The sequence below is a fragment of the Lithobates pipiens genome, unplaced genomic scaffold, assembly GCF_037356315.1.
Source record: "Lithobates pipiens isolate NorthernLeopardFrog02 unplaced genomic scaffold, aLitPip1_a1.2 Scaffold_8, whole genome shotgun sequence".
In the NCBI taxonomy this organism is placed as follows: Eukaryota; Metazoa; Chordata; class Amphibia; order Anura; family Ranidae; genus Lithobates; species Lithobates pipiens.
Window position 1 is genome coordinate 137,778,646 of NW_027507903.1, and position 24,111 is coordinate 137,802,756.

The 24,111-nt window shown below is 42.0% G+C and overlaps 1 protein-coding gene across 2 annotated transcripts in view; it reads left to right on the plus strand.

The window, feature by feature from the left end:
* Positions 1 to 24,111, plus strand: part of KLHDC10 (kelch domain containing 10) — a 78,969-nt gene that overhangs the window by 36,140 nt on the left and 18,718 nt on the right. The window contains exons 2-3 of one of the 2 annotated variants that reach the window (XM_077473006.1): positions 8,956 to 9,048; positions 24,060 to 24,111. The exon at positions 24,060 to 24,111 is cut by the window's right edge and continues 170 nt beyond it. In XM_077473006.1, coding sequence (XP_077329132.1) covers positions 8,956 to 9,048; positions 24,060 to 24,111 — 145 coding nt within the window. The remainder of the gene's footprint in view (positions 1 to 8,955; positions 9,049 to 24,059) is intronic. The other variant, XM_077473007.1, reaches the window with a different exon arrangement.

Sequence of the window (24,111 nt, forward strand, 5' to 3'; positions counted from 1 at the left end):
TTGGGGGTCCCCTAATTGCATATCCCTGCTCTAGTAGCTGCCTCATTTAAGCACTGGTAAGCTGCACTATATTAGTGTTTTTGTTGACTGTAAATGCATATAAAATGTGAAATATTCCATACTTGTGGTACCTGAGCAAGTCAATTAAATGGATTTAGTTCTTTAATTATATATGGCTATGAATTCCACTTAACATGCATGGATCTTCTGATTTGTGGTTACCTTAACCTAGTTTGCAGTGGAATAAGAACAGGGTTGTGTAACAAGATAACTATTAACTAATGTATGTGCATATTTTATGATGCTTGTTGAGCAACCATGTTCTTTGATGAGTAACGTTCTTAGTGCGTAAGTGTTTTCTTATGATACAAATTGTAACCAGTATGACACAGTGTTCTGGAGAAAATGGGTGAAGTGTCTATGCACGGAGTCTGGGCTACTTTTAGTTCTAAGTGTAATCATTCCTACCAAAGGTAAAACTTTTTTTTTTTTTCTCTCTCTCTCATTGGTGTCTCACTGGGGAGATTTCCCTTCAATAACCCATAGCCAAAACAGGAAGTGTTAGAAAAACCCTTTAAAGCGGGGTCCACCCTAAAGTGCAACGTCCGCTGATCGGATCCCTCCCCCCCCCCCCCTCCGGTGTCACAATTGGCACCTTTCAGGGGGGAGGGGGTGCAGATACCTGTCAAAGACAGGTATTTACACCCACTTCCGGGCATAGACTCCCACGGAGTCTATGCCTCTTCCTGTCCCTGCGCGCTGTCTGCTGGGACACACACGGGTCCCAGAGACAGCGCGGACAATTCCTATTGCGCTGTGCGACTCGCGCATGCGCAGTAGGGAACCGGGAAGTGAAGCCGCAGCGCTTCGCTTCCTGATTCCCTCACCTAGAATGGTGGCGGCAGCAGCTGAGAGCCGAGCGATCGGCCTTGGCTGCCGACATCGCTGGACCCTGGGACAGGTGAGTGTCCATTTATTAAAAGTCAGCAGCTGCAGTATTTGTAGCTGCTGGCTTTTAATATTTTTTTTCCACACTGCAGTCCTGCTTTAAAGTGATGGAATTTGTTGTCACCATGTTCACCAGAACTAGTGTACTCTTTTAAAAATGTTCCCTCTATACCTGTTCTGGTCACAACCCAAAATTTGGGTTTTTCTTTCACTTGGTGATGATGGTAAACAAATGGAGGGTGAATCAACCTAATGAGGGTATGGACAGCAATAAAAAACAAACGGGTATCCTAATCCTTCTCCACTTAAACCAGAATTAAAGAAATGGATATGGTTGCCTTCACCTTGACCTTGGGGTTATATCGCCCCTTTAGGAGAGGACTAGGCAGAACATGTTAAAAACTGCGCAGTACCGCCCAGGGGACAGTCCTACTGGCTATAATCCCTCACACTGCATCCAGCAGCTCAGTTTTTTTGTTTTTTCCTGCCTAGTGTAGAAGGATCTGGCTCCCGGTGGGACCATTGGTCCTGGGAATTTTCTTTCTTTATTTTTGATTCCTTTGATCTATAATCAACAGCCATTGAGCGTGAGCAGACCTTAGCTATGCGCTTGGTTGGCCACGACATGCCCCATCTGATCCGGGGCAGCCAGTGAGCTATATGCTTCGGGGCACACATATGACTGGGCTACTGCTGTCCGTGTCAGTGTGCCGTGGCCAACAGCCACCCCGTACTGCTTGGGTGATTGGTCTGTTCGTGGAATGCATCCAGCAGTCCCTGCAGGAGGGAAAAGTATGGTTCCACCTTTCTCGGCAGGATGGAACAGCTGGGCATTCCCTGGGAGGCAGAATGGGAAGATGCCTATGTAAACAAGGTATTTCCCTGTTCTGCCTAGCAACATGACAGGGATCTACTGCTCCCAGTGATTGTGAGCAGTGATTCCTGTCATGTTTTAGTGAGCCCATCCCCCCCCTTACAGTTAGAACATGTAGAGGGAACACAACCCCTTGGTCGACCCCTAGTGTTTAACCCCTTCCCTGACATTTACACAGTAATCAGTGCATTTTTATAGCACTGATGGCTATATAAATGCCAATGGTTCCAAAATGGCGTCAAAGGTGTCTGATCTGTCCGCCGCAATGTCGCAGTCATGATGAAAAAAGCAGATCACTCCCATTACTAATAATCATCATTTTTTATTTTTTTAAATAAAATGCCATAAATCTATCCCCTATTTTGTAGACATAACTTTTTTGCAGAAACCAATCGATTACGGTTATTGCGACTTGGTAAAAAAAAAAAAAAAAGTAGAGGAATACGTATTGGCCTAAACTGTGCAAGAATTTTATTTTTTTTTTGTTTTTTTTAGTTTTAATATAGCGTAAAAATAAAAAACTGCAGAGATGATCAAATGCCACAACCAGCTCCCTTTATGTCACATTTTAGATGCAGATGATTGTTCTCCACCACAGTCTCTTCCCCCATCCCTGATGTATCCCACTACTGCAGAGTCATCAAAACTTCTGAAGATGGCAAGACTCTGGTAACTGAAATCGGTGGTATACCCAGTAAAAAAAGGGAGAGAACTGTCTCCTATGGAACCCCAATATTGCTGGTCACCCTATCCGACAGTCTTGCAAACGCACATACTGCGATCTTCCTGTCATGAAGTACAATCCATGACACAAGGGAAACGTCAGCCTGTTTTGTTGCTAGCTTCTCGCCCAAGAGATCTTGCTTATTATCAAAAGCACTAGAGAAGTCAAAGTGACCCTCAGTGTTTTTAGGCTTATCCAAGTGTGTGCATACGTGTGATTAAGCATGAAGATTGCCTACCAGCTGAGACCGGGAGTTGAGGATGCAAAGGGTATGCATAGGCTGGTTATATTTGGTAATTGGTGGTAGTTCAGAATATCTTATGATTTACTTACAGTACATTTTCCATGTTTGTTTTAAATGTGCCAATCCCAACTTTTCTGCTGACTTGTGCTCCTTTTTTTATTTTTCTGCTTGTGGATCTGGTGTTGGTCTCGATCCAGTGTTTATCCTATCCTCGGAATTGCTTGTCCTGTGGAGTGCTGTGTTAGGAAAAGACACTGGCCATTGTCTGTGCCAATCTTTCTTTCCATATTCTGCTAAGGTTTTAAAGTGGAAGTTCAGCTATTCTCTTTGAGCAGGCAGGCTGTTGATTGCAGATGAGACATAGCTTACAATGGCTGATCAGATCTCTGTGTGCCAGGATGACTGGCTCCTGCATGCATACAGGAGTGACCTAATCCCATGGTAGCCAATGTAAATGGGTGAAAAACGCCACACAGAAAAAAAATGCTGGTGAGGGACTGGGGGTAAAATGATACAATCAGGTGAATGTTTGTTTATAAAGTGAAACTTCACTTAAAGTTCCTCTGTTCCTCCTAAACCTCCTTTTCCACTTACGGTGTTTGCTGGTCCTCTTTTTCCTCCCCTTCTATGGACAGGCTCTGGCAGTCTGCTCTGACAGTCCTTGTGCTTTTTTGTTCCCAAGCGGCAGTTGCGTTTGCCGCAAAAGTGAGTAAAAAAACTCCTTCCTCCTCAAGTAACTTCAAGTCAAGTTTTCCGCTGTGGCTCAAAATTTCCCTGTGGACCCAGAGGCTGCAGCCCACGTGGAGATGGAGATGGAGATGGAGGACGTCTTCCCCGCTGTTGCTGTACATGGTGGCTGTGCTCCGCATCTCTAGGAAGAATCTCCTAACTGTTGGAAGTACCCCTGGAGCTACAGTGGCACTTGGTCACCCTGTACTTTTTTTTTTTTTTTTTTTTTTGATGAGGCACTTCTGGAGTGGACCTCCCTCCTTTTGTGAATCCTCCTTTTTTTTTTCTAGGCTGAACAAGCAACCTTGAGTCCCACAAAGGAATCTCAAAACCTCACCATGGCTGCTATACCTATTTGCCAAGGTCTGCTTACTGGATAGTTGTTCTTCCCAGTCTATGTGAAACTGGCAGGGTTGTCCTTCCAGGCAGCCCAGGGCTTGGAGGAGTCTCGATTTCCAATCAATGTCCTGGAGCTTCCAGCAATCAGGCTTTGTATATCTGGAAAGCTGGAGGGAGGTTCTTCATGGTCACCCAGTCAGGTTCCAGTTGTACATGGCCATGTCAAGATCTCCAGGGTGATACAAGGAGTTCAGCAGCAGTGCTAGAGGCCTCGCACTTTCTTTGGTGGGTGGAACTATGTGCTAGCTTTCTTGGCTGTGTACATTCCAGGCGTGGTAAACTGGCAAGTGGACTCTCATATCCATTAGTTGCTGGATCCGGATGAGGTGCATCTGCACCCAAATGTGTTTTATCAAATCTGTCTGCGGTGTGGCTCTCAGGATGTGGATCTTCTGGCGTTCTGTCCCAACAGAGGTTTGTGGCGAGAGCAAGGGTGGCTGCAATGAATTCTCAGGTGGCCAGTATCTCCTCCTTCATGCATTTCTTAATCTCAAGCTTCTCCCTTGCCTACTGCACGGCATAGAAGCTGAAGGGATTTTGGCTTTTCTGGGTGATCTAGATTCACACCAGGTGCGACTAAAAGCAGAAGTGCCCTGGCAGATCTCTCCCAGGACTGATCTTTAATCCTGCTTTACCAGGCATCGCTGGCCTGATGGCTGGCTGTTGGAAGCCAGGGTCTAAGATGGGGGATCATTGGACTTGGTGATCCCTACCATATTGAAGACAGATTATTTTACCTTTTGGAAAATGTTGTCATTGCACTAGTAAGGCTTTTTCATTTTGCGAGGCCATGGGTTTGCATCTGCGTTCCTTCTTGGCTCAAGTTTTGGCCTTGAGAACTATAATAAAACTATATAAATTTTTTTTATTAGGGCAGCTCTGGCATCGCTTCTGACTTTCTTCTCCCCTCTTCAGCTCTTCTGCCTCTGCCGGTTCTTCTCTCCGGGTCTTCTCCACTGATGTCTTCTAGCCATCTCTGGTTGTGCTCTTCGCCCTCTGTCCTCTGCTCTTCGCCCTCGACGCGCTCTACCGCTCTAATGCTGGGTGCGCAGGTGCAACTACCTATATTGGCATGGGGGGGGTCACCTGGTGACGTCATCTGGAGGCCCCACCCCTTATGATGTCACTGCCCCATCATGCCCCGGGCGGTGACGTTATTGTGTTTGTCCTAGGAAGCATACTATCACCCAGGAGGGCAGAAGGTCCAAGGACTTGCGGATGATTCTGTGACCCCAGGTATTGATCTGTACATGCCAAATTGCATCACCTGCATGCACCAGGGCTAGTGCATTTTATTTTATTTTTTGTGTATATATAGATTTTTTTTTTTTATGAAACAATGTTTACAGTACTATACTGTTAATTTCCTCCTTTACCCATATGTTGCCATCACCTATGAGAGGCCACACTTGCAGGGAGCCCATTGATGGGAGCTTAAAAAGACCTCTCGTATTATGACCCCAAGATGGGGAAGTTGCTACTAGGCCTAATTGGGGGGCCATTCTGGGAGGTGAGCGCATAGTGTGACTGGTGGAGGGTCCACTTGGTCCTTGTCACTTGCCATACCTTGTGCATTGCACCTGGTCATAAGAAGACTGCACTTATTAAATGGATGTTGTGTTTTGTTTTTTGTTTTTAAGTGTCACATTTACTATTCCCCACTAGAGGTCACTGTTGTGCACTTATTATTCATATTGCTAGGTATTCATTATAATACAAGTGTGATACAAGATAGCACTCTATCTTTTTACATGTTTTTCACTTATACTGCTAATAACAGTTGGTGTCTAGCAGCAAACTTAATTATTTAATCACACAGACATTTATTAGTAGTGCAGAAGTACCTTCTATTCAAGTAGAAATAGTTATTGTCAAAGTACAGAGTTTTTATGTGTACATGACAGTTGATTGTACAAGTTATAGTTTACATGTGGGAACGATGTTCAAGAAAACGACACATTTTGGAGGCAGTGAACTTCCAGCATGTATTACCCTAGGAGCGTTTTAAAGGAGTCAAAGATTCTGAAAACGGCCAACAGATGGATGTAAAACCAGAAGAAAGAAAAACCATTGGGGAAAAAGCAAAGTGGTAAAGGATGGGATGGAGGAGAAGAGAGGGCTAAAATTGGGGTGAGGAGGGGTAGAGTCAGTTGGGGAGAGGCAACACTTAATATGGGTCTAGATACACTAGAGTGGAGGTTTCTGCCATTCCAAGTAGGCGGTCAAAGTCTTGTGGGAGATAGTTGGCTATCCACAGTTCCAAAAATTGCTTAAACATGTACATACGGCCCTGGAGCCTAGCCGTCAGCTTCTTGAGCAAAATCCAAGGGACTCTGAATTCAACCTTAGACACAGGTATGTGTTTTCAGAAGCCAGGCTTTCACTCGTCTGCAAGGACATGAGTCGTGAGCCTAAATTGGGATTTGGACAACCCCTTTGGTTTCCAAATGAAGGCTTCAAGTGAATTCATTGGCAGTGTTCTGTAGATTAGAGTATGTAGCATGCCAGAGCTCTGTAAATTGGCACATTTAATTGCATAGGCAACTTGTGTATTTTTTTGTTATTTTTTTTTTTTACTATCAGTCAGGCTTAAAGTAGTATTTAAATACAAAAAACACAATTTGCACTTGAAGATCTGGCCAGTAACACACTTCCTTTGGCTCCCCTGTGGATGGAGAAGTAATGGAGCCACACTGAGACAGCTGTGTTGTCAATCTGGGGAGGGGGTAAAGTCAGCCAAGTCCATCTAAATCTGCTAATGCATATGACAAATTGAAGCTAAATCCTTTTTTTTTTTTTTTTAAGCTGTTGCAGCAACTGTTTACATTTGGGATAAAGGTTTTACATAAATGAATATAAGCTGACCGTTGTAAGCACCCCTGCCAGTGTTCAATGATTTGTGTCAACCCTCTAACCACCACTTTTTGCTGGGACAGCTTGGTCTATTGCAAAACAAATGGACTTAAAGAGGAAGTAAACCCTGATGAGTTTACTTCCTCTTTGATTCCCTGCAAAGGTAAAGCATAATGGACTACTATGCATCGCATAGTAGTCCATTATGTGTCACTTACCTGACACAGGAGCCAGCGAAGTCACCGCTGTCCCCTTGTGTACGGAGCATCCATCTTCTTGGTGGGTCTCGCTGCTCCGGCGCTGTCATTAGACGGAGCCGTGTTGCCATCACTCCCGCGCATACGCACGGGAGCCGCCACTCGCGGCCTATCGCCGCTAACAGCAGTGTGCTCAGTGCCCCTGCGCGCCGTAGACAGTGGTGCCTGTCTTTTGCCAAATGTCTCCTAAAGGTTTGGGAGATATTTCTTGGACCTACAGGTAAGCCTTAATCTAGGCTTACCTGTAGGTCAAAGTGGTTTGTAAGAGTTTACAAACCCTTTAATAGATCTGAATGCAGCTATTTTAAATTGTTTACGGTTGTTTGGGTATTGCTTATTGTTTGGCAATCACTAAAGTTTGACCTAATTAATAAACCTAAAGGTACTTAAAACTGATTTGGTATCACTTTATACTAGGGCTGAAACAACTAATCGATTAATCGACAACTAAACGATTATGAAATTAATCGATTACTATTTTCATAATCGATTAATCGGCCAGTAACATAATGGGGGTTAAAAAAACTAAAATGAGCTCTTTATAGTACAAAAATAGCAAATAATCGCTACTGTAAATGCCACTTTCACAGTTCTGCAGTTAAAAAAAAAAATTAACCCCTTACAGTAGTGATTATCTGCTTTTTGTTGTAGCATAAAGGGCTACATTTTTTTTTTTTTTTTTTTATTTATTTTTTTTTTTTTTAACCCCATTATGTTACTAAACGTCTTGGACCTGGTTCATATCTATGTGTTTTTTGGTGCTTTTTGCAGAAACACACTACAGTTCATTTACATGGTTTCCTATGGGACACATTTCACATCTATGCTTTTTTTCAGCCGTTGTTTATTTGGAAACGGTCAGGGACTTTTTTTTTTAACACAAAACAATGCTTTTTTTGGTTCAATGTACTTCAATGGAGAAGCTGCAGTAAAGCATGTAATGGGGTTTTTCAGCAAATTGTTTTTTAATCTGTCCAACAACAAATTGGCCAAAAAAATTCAAAAAACTCAAATCACAGCAAAATCATGAAAACCACACTGTCTGAAAATTCCTTTCACCAAGTAGTTTTCTATTTCCAAATTTTCCCGTCACTGTGGTTGAAAATGAACATAGATTTGACCCCCACTAACTATTATAAAATCAAACAAACGTTCTTTAAAAAAAATTTTTTTTTGAGGGAAGATCTCCTCTAATAGTATATACAGTATATCTCTTCTGTCTGTTATTCTCAGAGTGGATTAGATATTTTGCTCTCTAACCATATAGTTGGTTATATATATTTACCACTGCATAGAGATATTTAAGAATAAATAGCTTCTTTAAAAAAAAAAGTTACATATTTAACTAAATTATACACCTTTCTTTTTTTTTTTTTTTTTTTTTAAAGGTTATTAATCGATTAATCGAAACAATAATTGGCCAACTAATCGATTATGAAAATAATCGTTAGTTGCAGCCCTACTTTATACGTGTGTACACAAGTGGAGTACCCACTGTAATATTGAGTTCAACAATTTTTTTTTTATATATATTTTATTTTATTTTTTTTGTATTTCAACCTCCCTTTTTTATAGTAGGTAAACTCCATTGTATAGATTTCTTTTTTTTTTTTTTTTGGTTTTTGCAGTTTGGCTTTTATTCCAGTATTTTAACCTCCCGCTCCTCTAATGGGTATTTCCATTATCGGTTAATCCATACAATTTGTTAAAGTTACCTTAAAATTTTCCTATTACTTAGAAATCAAATAGTGTATGTTTGTCATTAATATCCCCCCGCTCCAAACATACAAGAAGTGGTTGCATTATTACTGCTAAGTACTAGAAAGGATGTCAGTCTTAGCCCAGCTCCTTACTGCTGCTCATGTTGCTGTCTGTTGATGCCCTGTGTTGTGTATGTCTGACTCATTGCTGGTAATTGTGGTAACAGGCTCTAAGAAGAAGGTACGCTGGTTTCCCGTTAGGCGACTCTTCACTCAATCCTGTCCCAGCATCAGGATTCCTAGCAGGTTTTTAAGAGAAGGTGGGTGATGATTACCAGCCATGCACATAGTTCATCTGTTTCTTTGTCTGGTGTTTAATACCATTCTGTCCTTCTAGCTGCTGTCTTGTGTTCTTGTTTCTAGCTTTTATGTGTCTTATGCTGACTTTGGCTGTATTTACTCATTTTTATTAGTTGTTTCCAAACAACATTAATACTTCAAAAGACGCACAGTGCGTTTTTTTTTTAAATTTGCATATATATGTTAATTTTTACCACTGTAACAAGTATGGTTAAAGAAGGCTTACTGACAAGGCACAGTTCTCCTGTAGTATGTGTTGTATTAATAAGTTGCATTTAAAGGAGAAAAACTTTTGTTTGCTATAAAAGCATCACTGTTGAAAACTCCAATAAAATGAGACCAACTTTCATTTACCTTTCAAACAGACTTTGAACTATGTGCAGTAGATAAAATGCAGACCTGATGAATAATTCTATAAACGGCACAGACAATAAAAAGCTGTGTTGGCTGTCTTGGCATCGTAAAACTGCACAGATTCTGTGTCTTGTTGCATTACTCGCTTTTGCTTTGTATGTTCTTTTCTTCCTGCCTAGAGATTTGAACATCATTTTTTTTTTTTTTGTATGATGTAAAGATCTAAATCCAGTTTTTGGTACACTTCCTTTTTGTAGGGTTTTTTTTTATTTTTTTTGTTTTCTGTCAAATTTATATAGTTTTGGGAAGGCTTGTAAATTTAGTGTTGTTTTTTTATAACCGGTGTCATATAAATTAGAGGTGCACCTAATGAAAATTTTGGTGCCGAAAATTCAGGATGCACGTGGCTGAAAATTACCAATTTTAACAATCTATATATTCATATATTTACATATAGGATCCATGCAGGCTGGAGCTCAAAAAAGATATTTTTCTGGATGCCAGATTGCTGGCAGAAAACGCTGGTTGAAAAAAGCTATTTTAACAGCGTTTTGTACTAGCGTTTATGCTTGTTGTTTTTTTTTTTTTTTTTTTTTTTTATGGCAGGTTTTTAATAAATACACAGAGGACACTCCAAAAATCCCACATTGCATTGAAAAATAACACTGAATGCTAATTAACCACTTAAGGACCGTCTCACACCGATATACATTGACAGAATGGCACGGCTGGGCACAATCACGTGCCCAGCCAGGGGCGTGCTCCCGGCCTGGTCCTGCGCCGCTGGTGTCCCGTGATCAGGTCACAGAGCTGAAGAACGAGGAGAGATCTGTGTAAACCTCTCACCGTGCTTCCTAGTGTGGCTGTCACTGATCGTCTGTTCCCTTTTATAGGGAAGGACGATCAGTGATGTCACATGCCAGGCCACGCCCCCTACAATAAAAAAAAAACACATCACGTCATAACCCCTACACTGCCCCCTAGTGATTAACTCCTTCACTGACAGTGTCATTTACACAGGAATCAGTGCATTTAAATAGCACTGATTGCTGTATAAATGACAATGGTCCCAAAAATGTGTCAAAAATGTCCAATGTGTCTGCCGTAATGCCGCAGTCACAATAAAAATCGCTGATCGCCGCCATTGCTAGTAAAAAAATAAAAAATTAATAAAAATGCTATAAAACTATCCCCTATTTTGTAAACGCTATAACTTTTGTGCAAACCAATCAATAATCGCTAATTGCGATTTTACCGAAAATACGTAGAAGAATACGTATCGGCCTAAACTGAAGAAAAGGTGTGTTCATATTTTTTTGGGGGGATATTTATTATGGCAAAAATTAAAAAAAATTTATTGCATTGTCACTTTTTGTTTATAGAGCAAAAAAATTAAAAACGCAGAGGTGACCAAATACCACCAAAAGAGCTCTATTTGTGGGGAAAAAAAGGACGCCAATTTTGTATGGGAGCCATGTTGCACAACTGCGCAATTGTCAGTTAAAGCAACGCAGTGCCAAATCGCAAAAGGGGCCTGGTCCTTTGGCTGCAAATTGGTCTGGGGCTTAAGTGGTTAACGCACATTTTTTTTTATGTGCGCATTAGCTTTTTTTTTTTTTTTTTTTTTTTTTTTTTTATGGCCAGAAAAACCGCATTTGAATGCGATTTTATTACGTTCAGAGAACAGCCCATAAACTCCACTGCTGATAAAAGCTAAAAACCGTCCATGTGTGCATTGACACATAGGATAACAGAGTGGAATTTAACAGCTCATAAGCTCCACTCGGTTATCCTATGTGTCAATGCACACATGGACGTTTTTTAGCTTTTATCAGCAGTGAAGTTTAGGCGCGTTTTTTTTTTTTTTTTTTTTTTTTTTTTTTACCACCGAATGATGGCTACAGCGCGGACCTGCTTTGCCGGGACGACGTCGAGACTCGCCTGATTGCAGATCCGGAGCAAGGGATCGATCCCGACCCCTTACCACATGATCGGCTGTCAGCCAATGACAGCAGATCATGTGATCACAACAGAGCCGGTAATCTGCTATTTTTCCCAAAAAAAAAAAAAAAATAGCCGATCACCGGCGGCCGTGAGAGGGACTTTAGTCCCGATCACCGGCGGCCGTGAGAGGGACTTTAGTCAATCGCGGCGAGCTGGGGCCAGCTCATCGGTGCCCACCTGACAGTGCCACCTAAGTATAGGAAAACGTGCCACCCATTAGTGCCCATAGTGCCACCTATCAGTGCCCACAATCTGCCTCAACAGTGCTGCTCCTCAGTGCCACATATCCGTGCCGCCCACCAGTGCAGCCTATCGGTGCCCACCAGTGCCGCCTCATCAGCGCATTTCAATGAAGGAGAAAAGTTACTTGTTTGCAAAATTTTATAACAAACTATTAAACATGATTTTTTATTTTGCATCTTTTTTTGCTTGTTTAGCAAAAAATAAAACTTCCAGCTGTAATTAAATACCACCAAAAGAAAGCTCTATGGGGAAAAAATGATAAAAATGTCATTTGGGTACAGTGTTGTATGCCCGCGCAATTGTCATTCAAAGTGCATCAGCGCTGAAAATTGGTCTGGGCAGGAGGGGGGTTTAAGTGCCCAGTAAGCAAGTGGTTAAACAGGCCAAAAACTCCCAGAAACGGCCGTTTAAGAGCTCCAGTTTGCATGGAGCCATATAAATGAGTATTATCCACGCTTAGTAAGAACAGCAACAAAATAGCAGCTAAGCACAATAACCCAGATACTAAGTACAAAAATAAATACGTAATGAGAGCGCAGCCTTATGAAAAAATAATCAAATACAAATATTTGTACACTAGGAAAAAAAAGTACAAATGTGCCCATGTTAACCGTGACTGTTGTACAATATTCAAGTGAAATCGGCACCGCGCAGAGACAAGAATAACTTAAAGCGGGAGTCTGCGTTTTTTTTTTTTTTTTTTTTTTTTTTAAAGCCAGCAGCTACAAATACTGCATCTGCTGACTTTTAAAATAGTGACACTTACCTGTCCAGCGCGCCCGCGATGTCGGCACCCCAAGCCGATCTCTCGATCGTCTCTCGGGTGCTGCCGCCGCCATCTTGGGTATGGGAATCAGGAAGTGGAGCCTTTCGGCTTCATTTCCCGATTCCCTACTGCGCATGCGCGAGTTGCGCTGCGCAATAAGAATGGACCCGTTGCCTCTGGGATCTGTGTGTTTCCCAGCAGGCAGCGGGGGACCTTCGGAAAGGGGCGTAATGTACGCCTCTTTCCACAGAGAGCGATCCCGGAAGTGGGTGCAGATACCTGTGCTGTACAGGTACCTGCACCCCCCTCCCCCCTGAAAGGTGCCAATTGTGGCGTCGGAGGGGGGGGGGGGATTCCAATGAGCGGAAGGTCCACTTTAGGGTGGACCTCCACTTTAAATGCAAATCCTATATTTAAATGGATTGCAAAATAAACATATATGCAAAAGTTCTTTGGTGATTTGAGTTCATTAAGTGAAATCACTTGTGAAGCACAAAAACTTGACCATGTGAGATCCGTCACCACACAGAGACAAGAGGCTTACCGGAGAGCCAGCGATCACCCTTATTCAGGGGGGTTACAAAGCGCTTATTTGCTCCAGTGCAGCACTGGATGGAGTCTGCTGGAGCAAGGATTAAGGTGGGGGAGGATATCCCAACAGCTTTGTTGGGAAGGATTATAACTTCTAAAAGTGTGTGGGTGTTTTATTTAAAAAAAAAAAAAAAAAAATGTATCATGCCTTCCTCTCCTGGTGACAATGACTTCTATTTCTTGTATAAGGACAGGAAGCGAGTTTAAAATCTCCTCCTCTCCAGTAGAACCTAGTCCAAAACTTGACAGGTAGTAGCCAATATTTAAAAATGTTAGTTTTGCCTCGTTTACATGCTGCATTTTGCTTTTATTTTTTTTTTTTTTTCTTCAAATAGTGAAAAATGAAATGCCTCTAAATGAAACGCAAGTTACCGTGTTTACAAGCATTTGGCAGATCAGATTCCTCTGAACATCTGTCCTGAACAAATTTTTTTTGCTTTCCAAACTCAATGATAAGATGACATGGAGAGTTCAGTGGTATTTGAAAAAAATGCCCAACTGCTCCTATTAACATCTGTTTACATGAAGCCTAATGCCGCATATGTCCGACAGAAAAAGTCAGACTGAAGCGTTTTTTTTTTTTTTTTTTTAAATTCTGACGGACCTGGAAATAGAACATGTTCTAAATATTTCCGACGGAACCAATTCCTATCGGGAAAACCGCTCCTCTGTATGCTGTTCCGATGGACCAAAAACTACGCATGCTCTGAAGCAAGAGATGGAAGCTATTGGCTACTGGCTATTGAACTTGCTTTTTCTAGTCCCGTCGTACGTGTTGTACATCACCGCGTTCTTGACGATCAGACTTTGGTGTGATCGTGTGTACGCAAGACAGTTTCAGAGCAATTCCATCAGAACTCTGTCGGAAAAACCTTCAGAGTTTATATCGGCTCCAGTGTAATATTTAAGGATTACTTACTGAGAAAAGCAGAAAATTACATTTTGAGGATGTTCTTTGCATGTATAATAGTGTGTGTGTGTATATATATATATATATATAGTTCCTGGTGATGCTACAGGTACAAGGAACCAACATTTTGAAATTTCCATTTCCATTTTAGAAAACTAGTTGACTAGAGGTGCCCATCTTCACTGGTCTTGCGGTTCGATTCGATTCCGCGATGCATCACAACCACCGACGAGCTCCCACTTCCGTTTGGGCCGCCTAGACGGCCCCACCCTCCCTACAGTCTTCTGGGACACATCACAGGTTCCGGAATATTGCCTGGCCATTCAGGACAGCGCAGTGAGACATGCGCACCCAGCTGTGATGCGTCAAGCGGTCACAGCCAGATGCCCACAGCACTATTGCTAGTGCCATGGACAGGCGGGGGAGAGAAGGGAGGGTTTGGGTGGCCACGTCGCTGGATTGTGGGACAGGTGATTGTCTGTCTGTCTTTTTATTAAAACTCAGAAAATACACTTTTTTTTTTGTATAGCTGCTGACTTTTTTAATAAACAAAAAATTGACTGGAACTCCACTTTGAATTAAAAATAACCTCGCTCCCTTAAAGTGCTCTACATGTTACAGGCATTCACACACTGCTGCTATCAGGAGGAGTAGAATCCACAGCTGACAAACATCCCTGTGAAGTTCCCTGTACTGTCTCTGTGCTGACAGTTCCCTGGCTTCTCCGTTTGCACCTTCCAGCACACTAGGAGTTAACACCATGTAATGTGCAAATGGGGAAGCCAGGGAACTGTCAGCACAGAGCGTGTAAGAGTACAAAAAACGTGTACGCTTACTGTTAAAATAACTATTTTAGTAAATCCCGTGTTAAAATCAATGGAGTGCCCCGCTGTATGTGCTTTCTAAAAAAAAAAGTAACCTCATTTCTCATTGTGTGTACAATACATGCCGCTCATGTGACTGCCCAGCCCACCTCTCTGCTCTCACGTCTCTCCTAATGTCAACGGGGAATTCTTAGCCCTGCCCGCCTCTTCTGATAGCTACAGTCACCGGGCGGGGCTGAGAATTCTCCGCTGACGTCAAGTAAGACATGAGACTTGAGAGCAGAGAGGCGGGCCAGGCAGTCACATGAGTGGCATGTATTGTACAGAGCACTCTCCCGGGAGGGGGAGAAAGTCGGGATGATGTCACTGGCTATCAATTTTTATGGTCGTTGGCATCGATGCCGCATCGGGGATACCCGAATTGCGATGCAGCTATTCATTTCAGCACCCATACTGCAGACGGGGGGTGGGGGAAACATACTTTTTAAATGAGATTTAAAAAAATGGCTTGTGTCTAAAATTTATTTTTAGTGATATTTGTTTAAGCACTTTCCGCTACTGTCTTTAGCTTTTAACCCTATGATGCCATGACCATTGCAGCAGGTTTCCTGTTTCAGGGTGGCTCCTTTCTCTTAGTGTTCTATGGAGCTACCATTTGCTTGCAGGGACTGGAATCCTGTCTCCCCTATATTGTGTGCATCAAAAAACATACAGTCCCATACCCTAGGATGGCAAGGCATTCCCTTATGCCTCCCTCCTCTCTCCCCCACCCTTACAGACTGGCTCGATGACCCTGTCCAGTTTTTTTTTTTTTTTTTTTTTTTTTTTTTTTTTCCCCTTTGAAGACTGGAAGTTCAGGGAAGGAGTGCTGCAAGCAGGAGCCAGCAACATTAAAAGTTATAAACTGCAAGTGTGGGGTAAGAATTTTAACAAATCCTTCAGAGCCCGTTCACACTGAGGCAGCACGACTTGCAGCGCTGCTGCCTCAGGCGACCGGGATCCGACTTTAGCGGCGGCTTGTGAAATGACTTCTGTATAGAAGTCAATGCAAGTCGCCCCAAAAGTCGTACAGGAACCTTTTTCTAAGTCTGAGCGACTTGAGTTGTTCCGATTAGAACGCTTCCATTGCATAGAGCGGGACACGACTTGTCAGGCGGCTAAGTCGCCTGACGGGTCGCCCCTGTGTGAACCGACCCTCACTGGGGAATGTTTATATTCTCAATGTTTAAAGCTAAAAAAATAAACAAATAAAACACTAAGGACATAACACTACTATAAGGCCTGTGTAAGACCTTCTTTTTAGGTCCACGATTCATGAACAACCAAAATATTGCATTAAGCTATGAAAGCACCAATACAATTAATACATTTTCTGCCCAGATTTCAGCTGTAAAGTGAATCTTCACACTAAAGGGCATGTTGGGCTGACCTTTCTCCGCAACTTTATCTTTGTACTGCAGTGAGAAAATGGCACCTGTCCCCTGCATGTGTACAGATGTGCCGCAGGGCTCCTTCTGCACATGCACAAGGTTTCCCTTAATTGTGCATTGACTACGAACAGTGAAGTCTGAAAACATCTGTTTTTGTGCACATGCACAAAAAAATCACTTGCACATCCTCAGGTGTACTCTTGGACACTGTCGGGACTCGGTCAGGCAGAGCTAGCGTGTCCATCTGTGCATGTGCCACAATGGTGGCACCTGAGGGGGTGCAGAGCTACCTGGGAGATAGGACTTCATTTCTGGCAAAGGTCTGCTTTAAAGGGGAACTGCAGTCTGCTCACAAAATTTGTAATATTCTGAAGTTTCCTCCAACCACTTTGCATATTTTTTATATATACTGCAATTCTGTACTTGCCAAATATGCTTCAGAAATCTCCCTCCACTAAGTCTGCCTGCAGCAATTTTAACTGTGGGCAGCTGAAGCTCTGCCTGTTCACTTCCTGGATTTACACAGAGGCACACATACAGCTCTGCACCTTTCATTGGCCCTCTTATGACTCACCCCCCCCCCCCCCCTTTCCCTTCCTGGCAAACGCTCACAAGAGAGAGAACTGTGCATGATGTCATAAGCCTAAGCAAATGACCAGACAAACAGGAAGTGGGCTGGTTAAGGTATTTACTGGCAGAAAAAAAAAGGTTTTACTATCCAAAATTAAAACAAGAGGGGCAGAAGAGCAGAAGATTTAATAGATGGAAAGTTAAAATGAAAAAAGGACAAAGTCCACTTTAAGGATATGTATGTTGTGCCAAATGGCCGTGGCCTTGCCACAGGTTGACTTCAAAGCAATGTGGGCATAAATGCAAATTATGCCAGGAGTCTGATTTACAAGATCAGTTAGAATGTGTAATTAGATGCCCTCTATGCTTCAGTAACTGAGACCGGATGGTATATATTTCAGAGATCTTCACAACTCTTCCTTTTTAGGGTTGTTCCTTATAATGGCCTACCACTTATTCTACCCAGACGGTCTTGGCTCTTCAAATATTTAGTCCTCGGAGGCTCTCCACTCTAAATCTGAGATGACTTATTTATGTAGTTTCAAGTACTTAAACTTTATCATGACCGAGTCAGGATTTTCAAAGTCATGGCAGGAAGGGGAATAAATCATTAGGGCACACTGATTAGGCAAAACTGAATGTGTGTTTTGCTTGAGTTGTGTGCCACAAATCAAGATACTGATGGGATCAACGGCCCTGTTGTGTTACCTGATTGCGTAAAGGTTGTAAACATTTTGGTAGAGATTGTATAATCTATCTTCTTTCTCTAAAAACAGAACATGGACATTTTCATGTAGCCTAATTACAGGCATACCCCACTTTTAAGTACACAATGGGGTTTATTTACTAAAGCTGGAAAATGCAAAATCAGGCTCACTTCTGCATAGACACCAATGAGCTTCCATGTTTTATTACCAAAGCTTAATTGAACAAGCTGGGGTTAGAATCTCATTGGTTTCTATGCAGAAGTGCGCCTGATTTTGCACTTTCCAGCTTTAGTAAATAAACCCCATTGTGTACTTAAATGTGGGTTATGCCTGTAGTAATAAGACATGCATTTAGTGCTCTTTTAAGATATAAAGACGTACATTTATGTTGGAGTCATTTTTATGTATCATGTCTCTCGAATGCAAAGTAATACTTTTGCAATGCGAACATTTGTCAGTGAAGCTGTTAGAATATAATCTTTGCTTTCAATAGAACTTTCCTGGGTAGTCGGTGTGAAGATTTAAGTGGGGTTCCACCCTAAAGTGGAACCTCCGCTGATCTGAACCCTCCCTCCCCCCCCCCCTCCGGTGTCACAATTGGCACCTTTCAGGGGGGAGGGGGTGGAGATACCTGTCAAAGACAGGTATTTACACCCACTTCCGGGCATAGACTCCCGTGGGAGTCTACGCCATTTCCTGTCCTGCCGCGCTGTCTGCTGGGACACACACGGGTCTCAGAGACAGCGCAGAGAATTCCTATTGCGCTGCGTGACTCGCGCATGCGCAGTAGGGAACCGGGAAGTGAAGCCGATTCGCTTCGCTTCGCTTCACTTCCTGATTCCCTCACCTAGAATGGTGACAGCAGCAGCCGAGAGATCGATCGGCCTCGGTTGACGGCATCGCTGGAACCCGGGACAGGTGAGTGTCCATTTATTAAAAGTCAGCAGCTGTAGTATTTATAGCTGCTGGCTTTTAATATTTTTTTTTTTAGGTGGAATCCCTCTTTTAGTTACTGTGTAATATCTTTGTAGATGAATGACTAACTACTATGTTGAAGGTGAATTCTAGCTTATTCCCTAGGTTTTTAAACAAAAGGAAACTGGCTTGCATACTTTTTTTTTTTTTAATTAACCATTCAGTCCTGGTTCACACGGATGTGAATTTGATGTGTTCCAGAGCGCATAGATTCGCATGTCAAGTGTAATGCCGTTTTTCCCATTCGCCTCCATTTGGGGAGATAATGATGCAGTTAAAAAAAAAAGGGGGGGTCCTGTGTAGGGCTGCAACTAACTATTATTTTCATAATCGATTAGTTGGCCCATTTTTATTGTTTTAATTAATCAACTAATGGGATAAAAACCTCTAATAAAAAATTTGGTGCATAATTTCTTTCTGTAAAGTTTTAAAAAAAAATTATTTTTGATATCTACGGTATATGCAGTGGTAAATATAAATAACCAGCTACATGGTTAGGGGGGGGGGGAATATATACCAAAAGAAGAGATCTAAAACTTATAAATGTATCCAGAAGTAGGTTATACAGTGTGTGTATGTATGTATGTATGTATGTATGGTAAAAAATTTTTTTTTAGTAATACTAAAGGCTGAAACTTCTTTGCATTCATTTTAAATGATGACCCATGTGACTACCTCCTTCTCCTGTACTGCTATAAAAATTATTCATACTGATTTACTCCTACTTTAAATGTAATTGTAATGCCTTTTATTACCTCCAATCTGCTTCCAGCTTCCCTCGGTTCAGATGCTGATCTTCCTTGCACATAGCCCTTAACCACTTAAGGACCAGGCCTGTCATGCTTCAAAATTGCGCCCGCTCGTGGAATGGTGTCAAACTTTTACCCTCAAAAATCTCTAAGCGACATTTAAAAAATTCTACAGGTTGCATGTTTTGCGTTACAGAGGAAGTCTAGGGCTAGAATTATTTTCTCACTCTACCGATCGTGGCGATACCTCACATGTGTGGTTTGACTACCGTTTTCATATGTGGGCGCTACTCACGTATGCGTTTGCTTCTGCGCACGAGCTTGTCGGGACGGGGTGTTTAAAAAAAAAAAAATTATTGTTATTTATTTTACTTAATTTTTTATTTTTTTTTAAACCGTGTAAAAATAAAATCATCACTTTTATTCCTATTACAAGGAATGTAAACATCCCTTGTAATAGAAAAAAGCATGACAGGTCCTCTTAAATGTGAGATCTGGGGTCAAAAAGTCCTCGAATCTCATATTTGGACTTAAATGCAAAAAAAAAAACTAATTTGAAAAAATTACATTGAAAAAAATGTACCTTTTTAAGAGGTGTGGGCGGAAGTGACGTCTTGACGTCGCTTCCGCCCTCCTATGGTATAGAGACGAGTGGGGGCCATCTTAGTCTCACTCGTCTCCATACCCAGCAGTGTACAGGACCCGATCGCCTCTGGCGCTACCGACTGCTCCAGTAATCGGTGGAGGGCGCGGGAGGGGGGTGGCACCTCTCCCGCCGCCGATAATGGTGATCCCGCGGCGGAGACCACCATTATAGTACACAAGACTACCTCCTCTAAAGAGGGATATCTCGGTTGTGGCAGCAGCTGCTGCCGTTACCGAGATATCCCTCTTCAAAGTACCAATGTATATATGTACATGAGGCGGTCCTTAAGTGGTTAAAGTGATTGTTAATTTTTGTATTCTTTTAAACCACAAATTTGTCATACTTGCTCGCTCTGTGCAATGGTTTTGCACAGAGCATCTCTGATTCTCTTCTTCTGGGCCCCCCCGCCAGGGCTTCGGGCTCCTGCCTTCAGAGTGCCCCTATAACTGGACACAGTATAGTATAGCATGCCCCTATAGCATGGTAAAAAAAACTTCTGCCTTTTTAGAATGACTGACTCACTTCTGTCTCCTGCCCAAGACTACATGTCCCATGCGTCATTGCTCCTCAAACATTCATAAGTTCTCAGGCACTTGCTGCCATAAATGGATGTGTACTGAGCTGTATGTGTGCTGCACTGTATTTCCTGATATGTAAACAAATAATGCATTCTGTATGCAGGCCAACTAATCAATTATGCTGATTAGTTGTTTCAGTCCTAGTCTTGTGTGTGTCTAGTTGAATGTGATTTTATTTCTTTTAGCTCCATAGACCATTATCGCATCACAGCTGTTGAAGAGGAGCTTCCGGGCTCCTGCAGGAATAATTGACAGCAGCTATAAATTGCTGTAGCTGCTGACTTTTATTATTACCCAGTTTCCCCAAAAATAAGACCTAGCGTGATTGTCGGTGATGGCTGCAATATAAGCCCTATCCCCCTAAATAAGCCCTAGTTAAAGTCCTTGTAGGTCCTTTTGCAGCCAACACCGACAATCACGCTAGGTCTTATTTTCGGGAGAAGTGGGGTAGTACAATTACCTTTTCAGGAATCCAGCGGTGTCTTCACCTGAGCCAACTTTTTCATCGTCTATCGAGTGCTGCCGCCGCCATCATCACTAGAGCAAACCGGCAGTAAAGCCATGCAGCAGCGCTGCACTCTCTCATTGGGTCAGCTGTGGGGGAAGGAGTAGGGGGCTGAACTTGGAAAACTCAGCCAGAAGTGGGAGCAGGTACCTGTCAAAACCAGGTACACCCTCCCCCCGAATGTGGCAGCGAGGGGGGTGGGGGTTAGGAGGAGGCAGATGAGCGGAGCTTTCCCTTTTGGGTGGGGTTCTGCTTTAAGCACAATTGCACCGTAAATTTGCACTCCAAACTGCATGAAAAATCACACTGCTTTGTGTATCCAGTTTAAACCAAGGCTCCAGCTTTTTAAATATTCTGGGTGTCTTCACTAGGCATTAAGTTTATTACATCACGTATTGAAGCATTATACAGTATAATACCTAATGAAGATGCCTCTTTCAACCCAAAAAAAAAAAAAAAAAAAAAGCTTGCAATAACTTGTTGGGTAGTACAAACTTCTGGCATTCATCGACTGCTGCCATAGTACAAAACTGCAGATGCAAATCATAAATATATTTTATCATAGGATATATCGTATAGGTAAAGTTGCACACAAATGACCCCCTTTTTTTGCAGTTCTGGCTGATTCCATGCCACATGTGACTACCTTCTTCTCTTGTGCTTCTATAAAAATCATTCATACAGAGTTATTCCTACTCTTTAAATATCCATGGCAAAGCTGCAATTTTGGAAAGAAAGGTCTCCAGAACAGTCCTAATAATGACTTTCTTGGTTTTGTCTGTCAGTTTTGCAGAAGGAACTCTGGCAATAGTTTGAGGCTCATTTTTGTCCAACCAGAGTATTACCAGGATTAACACAGTTCATATTTTAAGTATGTCTACAGAAAAGCCACCATTGCCTGATGTGCATATTTGTTCAGGTTGCACTTTTAGGTAAATTACAGTGTCTCTCAATGGGTTTATCTAGCTGTTTGGATCCGGAATACGTTTAACTAATGATATAAAAGAAAGGATTGCATAAATCTGTGAATAAAGTAGAAACCCTGTTAATTCATTGTAGGGGTTTCCATGGCTATTCAGTATTTGTTACACAAATCACAAATATTTTGTGACCAGTCACACTTGATGCACATGCTGCAGGGCTTGTGATGGAAGTGTTTAATGGGGTGATCATAAATCATCTGTTTTGGCTAAATTTTCTGGAGCCGCTGTGTGTTCCAGTCACCGGAAGTGACAAGCTGGATGTCCCATCGTTATGCATTTTGTCAGTTGACTTTTTCAAATGGCTTCCTAATTACTTCAATTGATGAAACGCGTAGAGGCTGGACTTCTGGGTCGTCACCTCTAGTGACCTCACAGCTGGTAATGCGGGAGTGAGTGCAGCAGCTAAAGTCTTTTGTTTTCAATAGCTGCTAGTTATACTGGGTGCTGTTTCAGGCATTTTTTTTAGGTAAGTGGGCAACGTGTGCTGATCATATATGTAATGCTGTGCAATTAAATTGACCTCTGGTGGCTTGATGGTGCTGGATGGGGGCGGCTGTGGCAGAGAAGTTTATTTTATAAAAAAGCAGGTCAAGATGCACTTTTTACAGGAGGTCATGGCCACCTGGTACGTGAGCTTGACCTACGGCTGAACCACTTCCCTGACATTACTGAAATTGATGCCCAACTGGCATATAAGGAGGTTGGTGTGTGGAGTATGTGTCTACATCCTTACGCTTATTTAAATCCGGCATTAGAAATGTACAATCCCTAAGTTTTTCTGAAAGTGCAAGGCTTGGGATTGAACTCAAGTCTGAAGATACAGGGATTGGGGTTGATCTAAGGCAGCCTTTCTCAACCTTTTCAACACAGAGGAACCCCTTGAAATAGTTCTCCGATCTCAGGGAACCCCTGTTAAAAATTAGAAATCTACAACTCATGATACATTCGTGTGATGGTCATTGGGAAGAATTACCTCCTTACAGATAGTTAAAAAGATCAATGGTGTCAGTGGGAACTTATCTGAGAGCCAGAAATTTCCCAATGCTGGAGGAACCCCTAGCAACCTCTGGAGGAACCCTGGTTGAGTCGCTGATCTAAGGTCTGAAGGTGCATGTACTTGGGGGGGGGGGGGGGTTGATCTGTCGGGTGAAGGTACGGGGCTGATCTGTGATCTTTTTTGAAGTTGCATACATTGGGGCTGATCTGCGGTAGTAATGTAAACCTGTTTTATATGTGCACCAGTTAGTATAATTGATGGAGTTTAGCTTGCCATTAAGTCCAATTATGAATGCAAGCATTGAAACCCAACTTTATAATTACAGCATGCTGTTGTTCACTTGGTATGCTGGTAATCTAATGCTTGTAAAAATGGTACCTAATGTAGAAAAGATTGCTGACCCTGTGTGTGTGTGTGTGTGTGTGTGTGTGTGTGTGTGTGTGTGTGTGTGTGTGTGTGTGTGTGTGTGTATCTATATATATATATATATATATATATATATATATATATATATATATATATATATATATATATATATATATATATATATATATATATATATATATATAGAGTGTGTGTGTATATATATATATATATATATATATATATATACCCCTATTAGGCTGTGTATACAGTTGTGCTCATAAGTTTACATACCCTGGCAGAATCTTATTTCTTGGCCGTTTTTCAGAGAATATGAATGATAACACAAACTTTTCTTTCACTCATGGTTGGTGTTTGGCTAAAGCCATTTATTATCAATCAACTGTGTTTACTCTTTTAACTCATAATGCCAACAGAAACTACCCAAATGACCCCAATCAAAAGTTTACATGTATTGCCCCCTTTAGCATCAATGACAGCTTGAAGTCTTTTGTCATATTTGTGGATGAGGCTCTTTATCTTCTCAGATGGTAAAGCTGCCCATTCCTCTTGGCAAAAAGCCTCCAGTTCCTGTAAATTCTTGGGTTGTCTTGCATGGACTGCACGTTTTGAGATCACCCCAGAGTGGCTCAATTTGAATTTCACTTCTATTGTTTTTCAAATTTGGCTTGTGTCAATGAAGACTATTTTAAAAATTGGTCATTGATAGACAAATATTTTTATCTCGCTGATCCTTTTTCTTGTTATGTTTCTAGGTCGGAGGTCACCCCCTGCAAGAAGTGGGCACCGATGTGTGGCAGATAATAC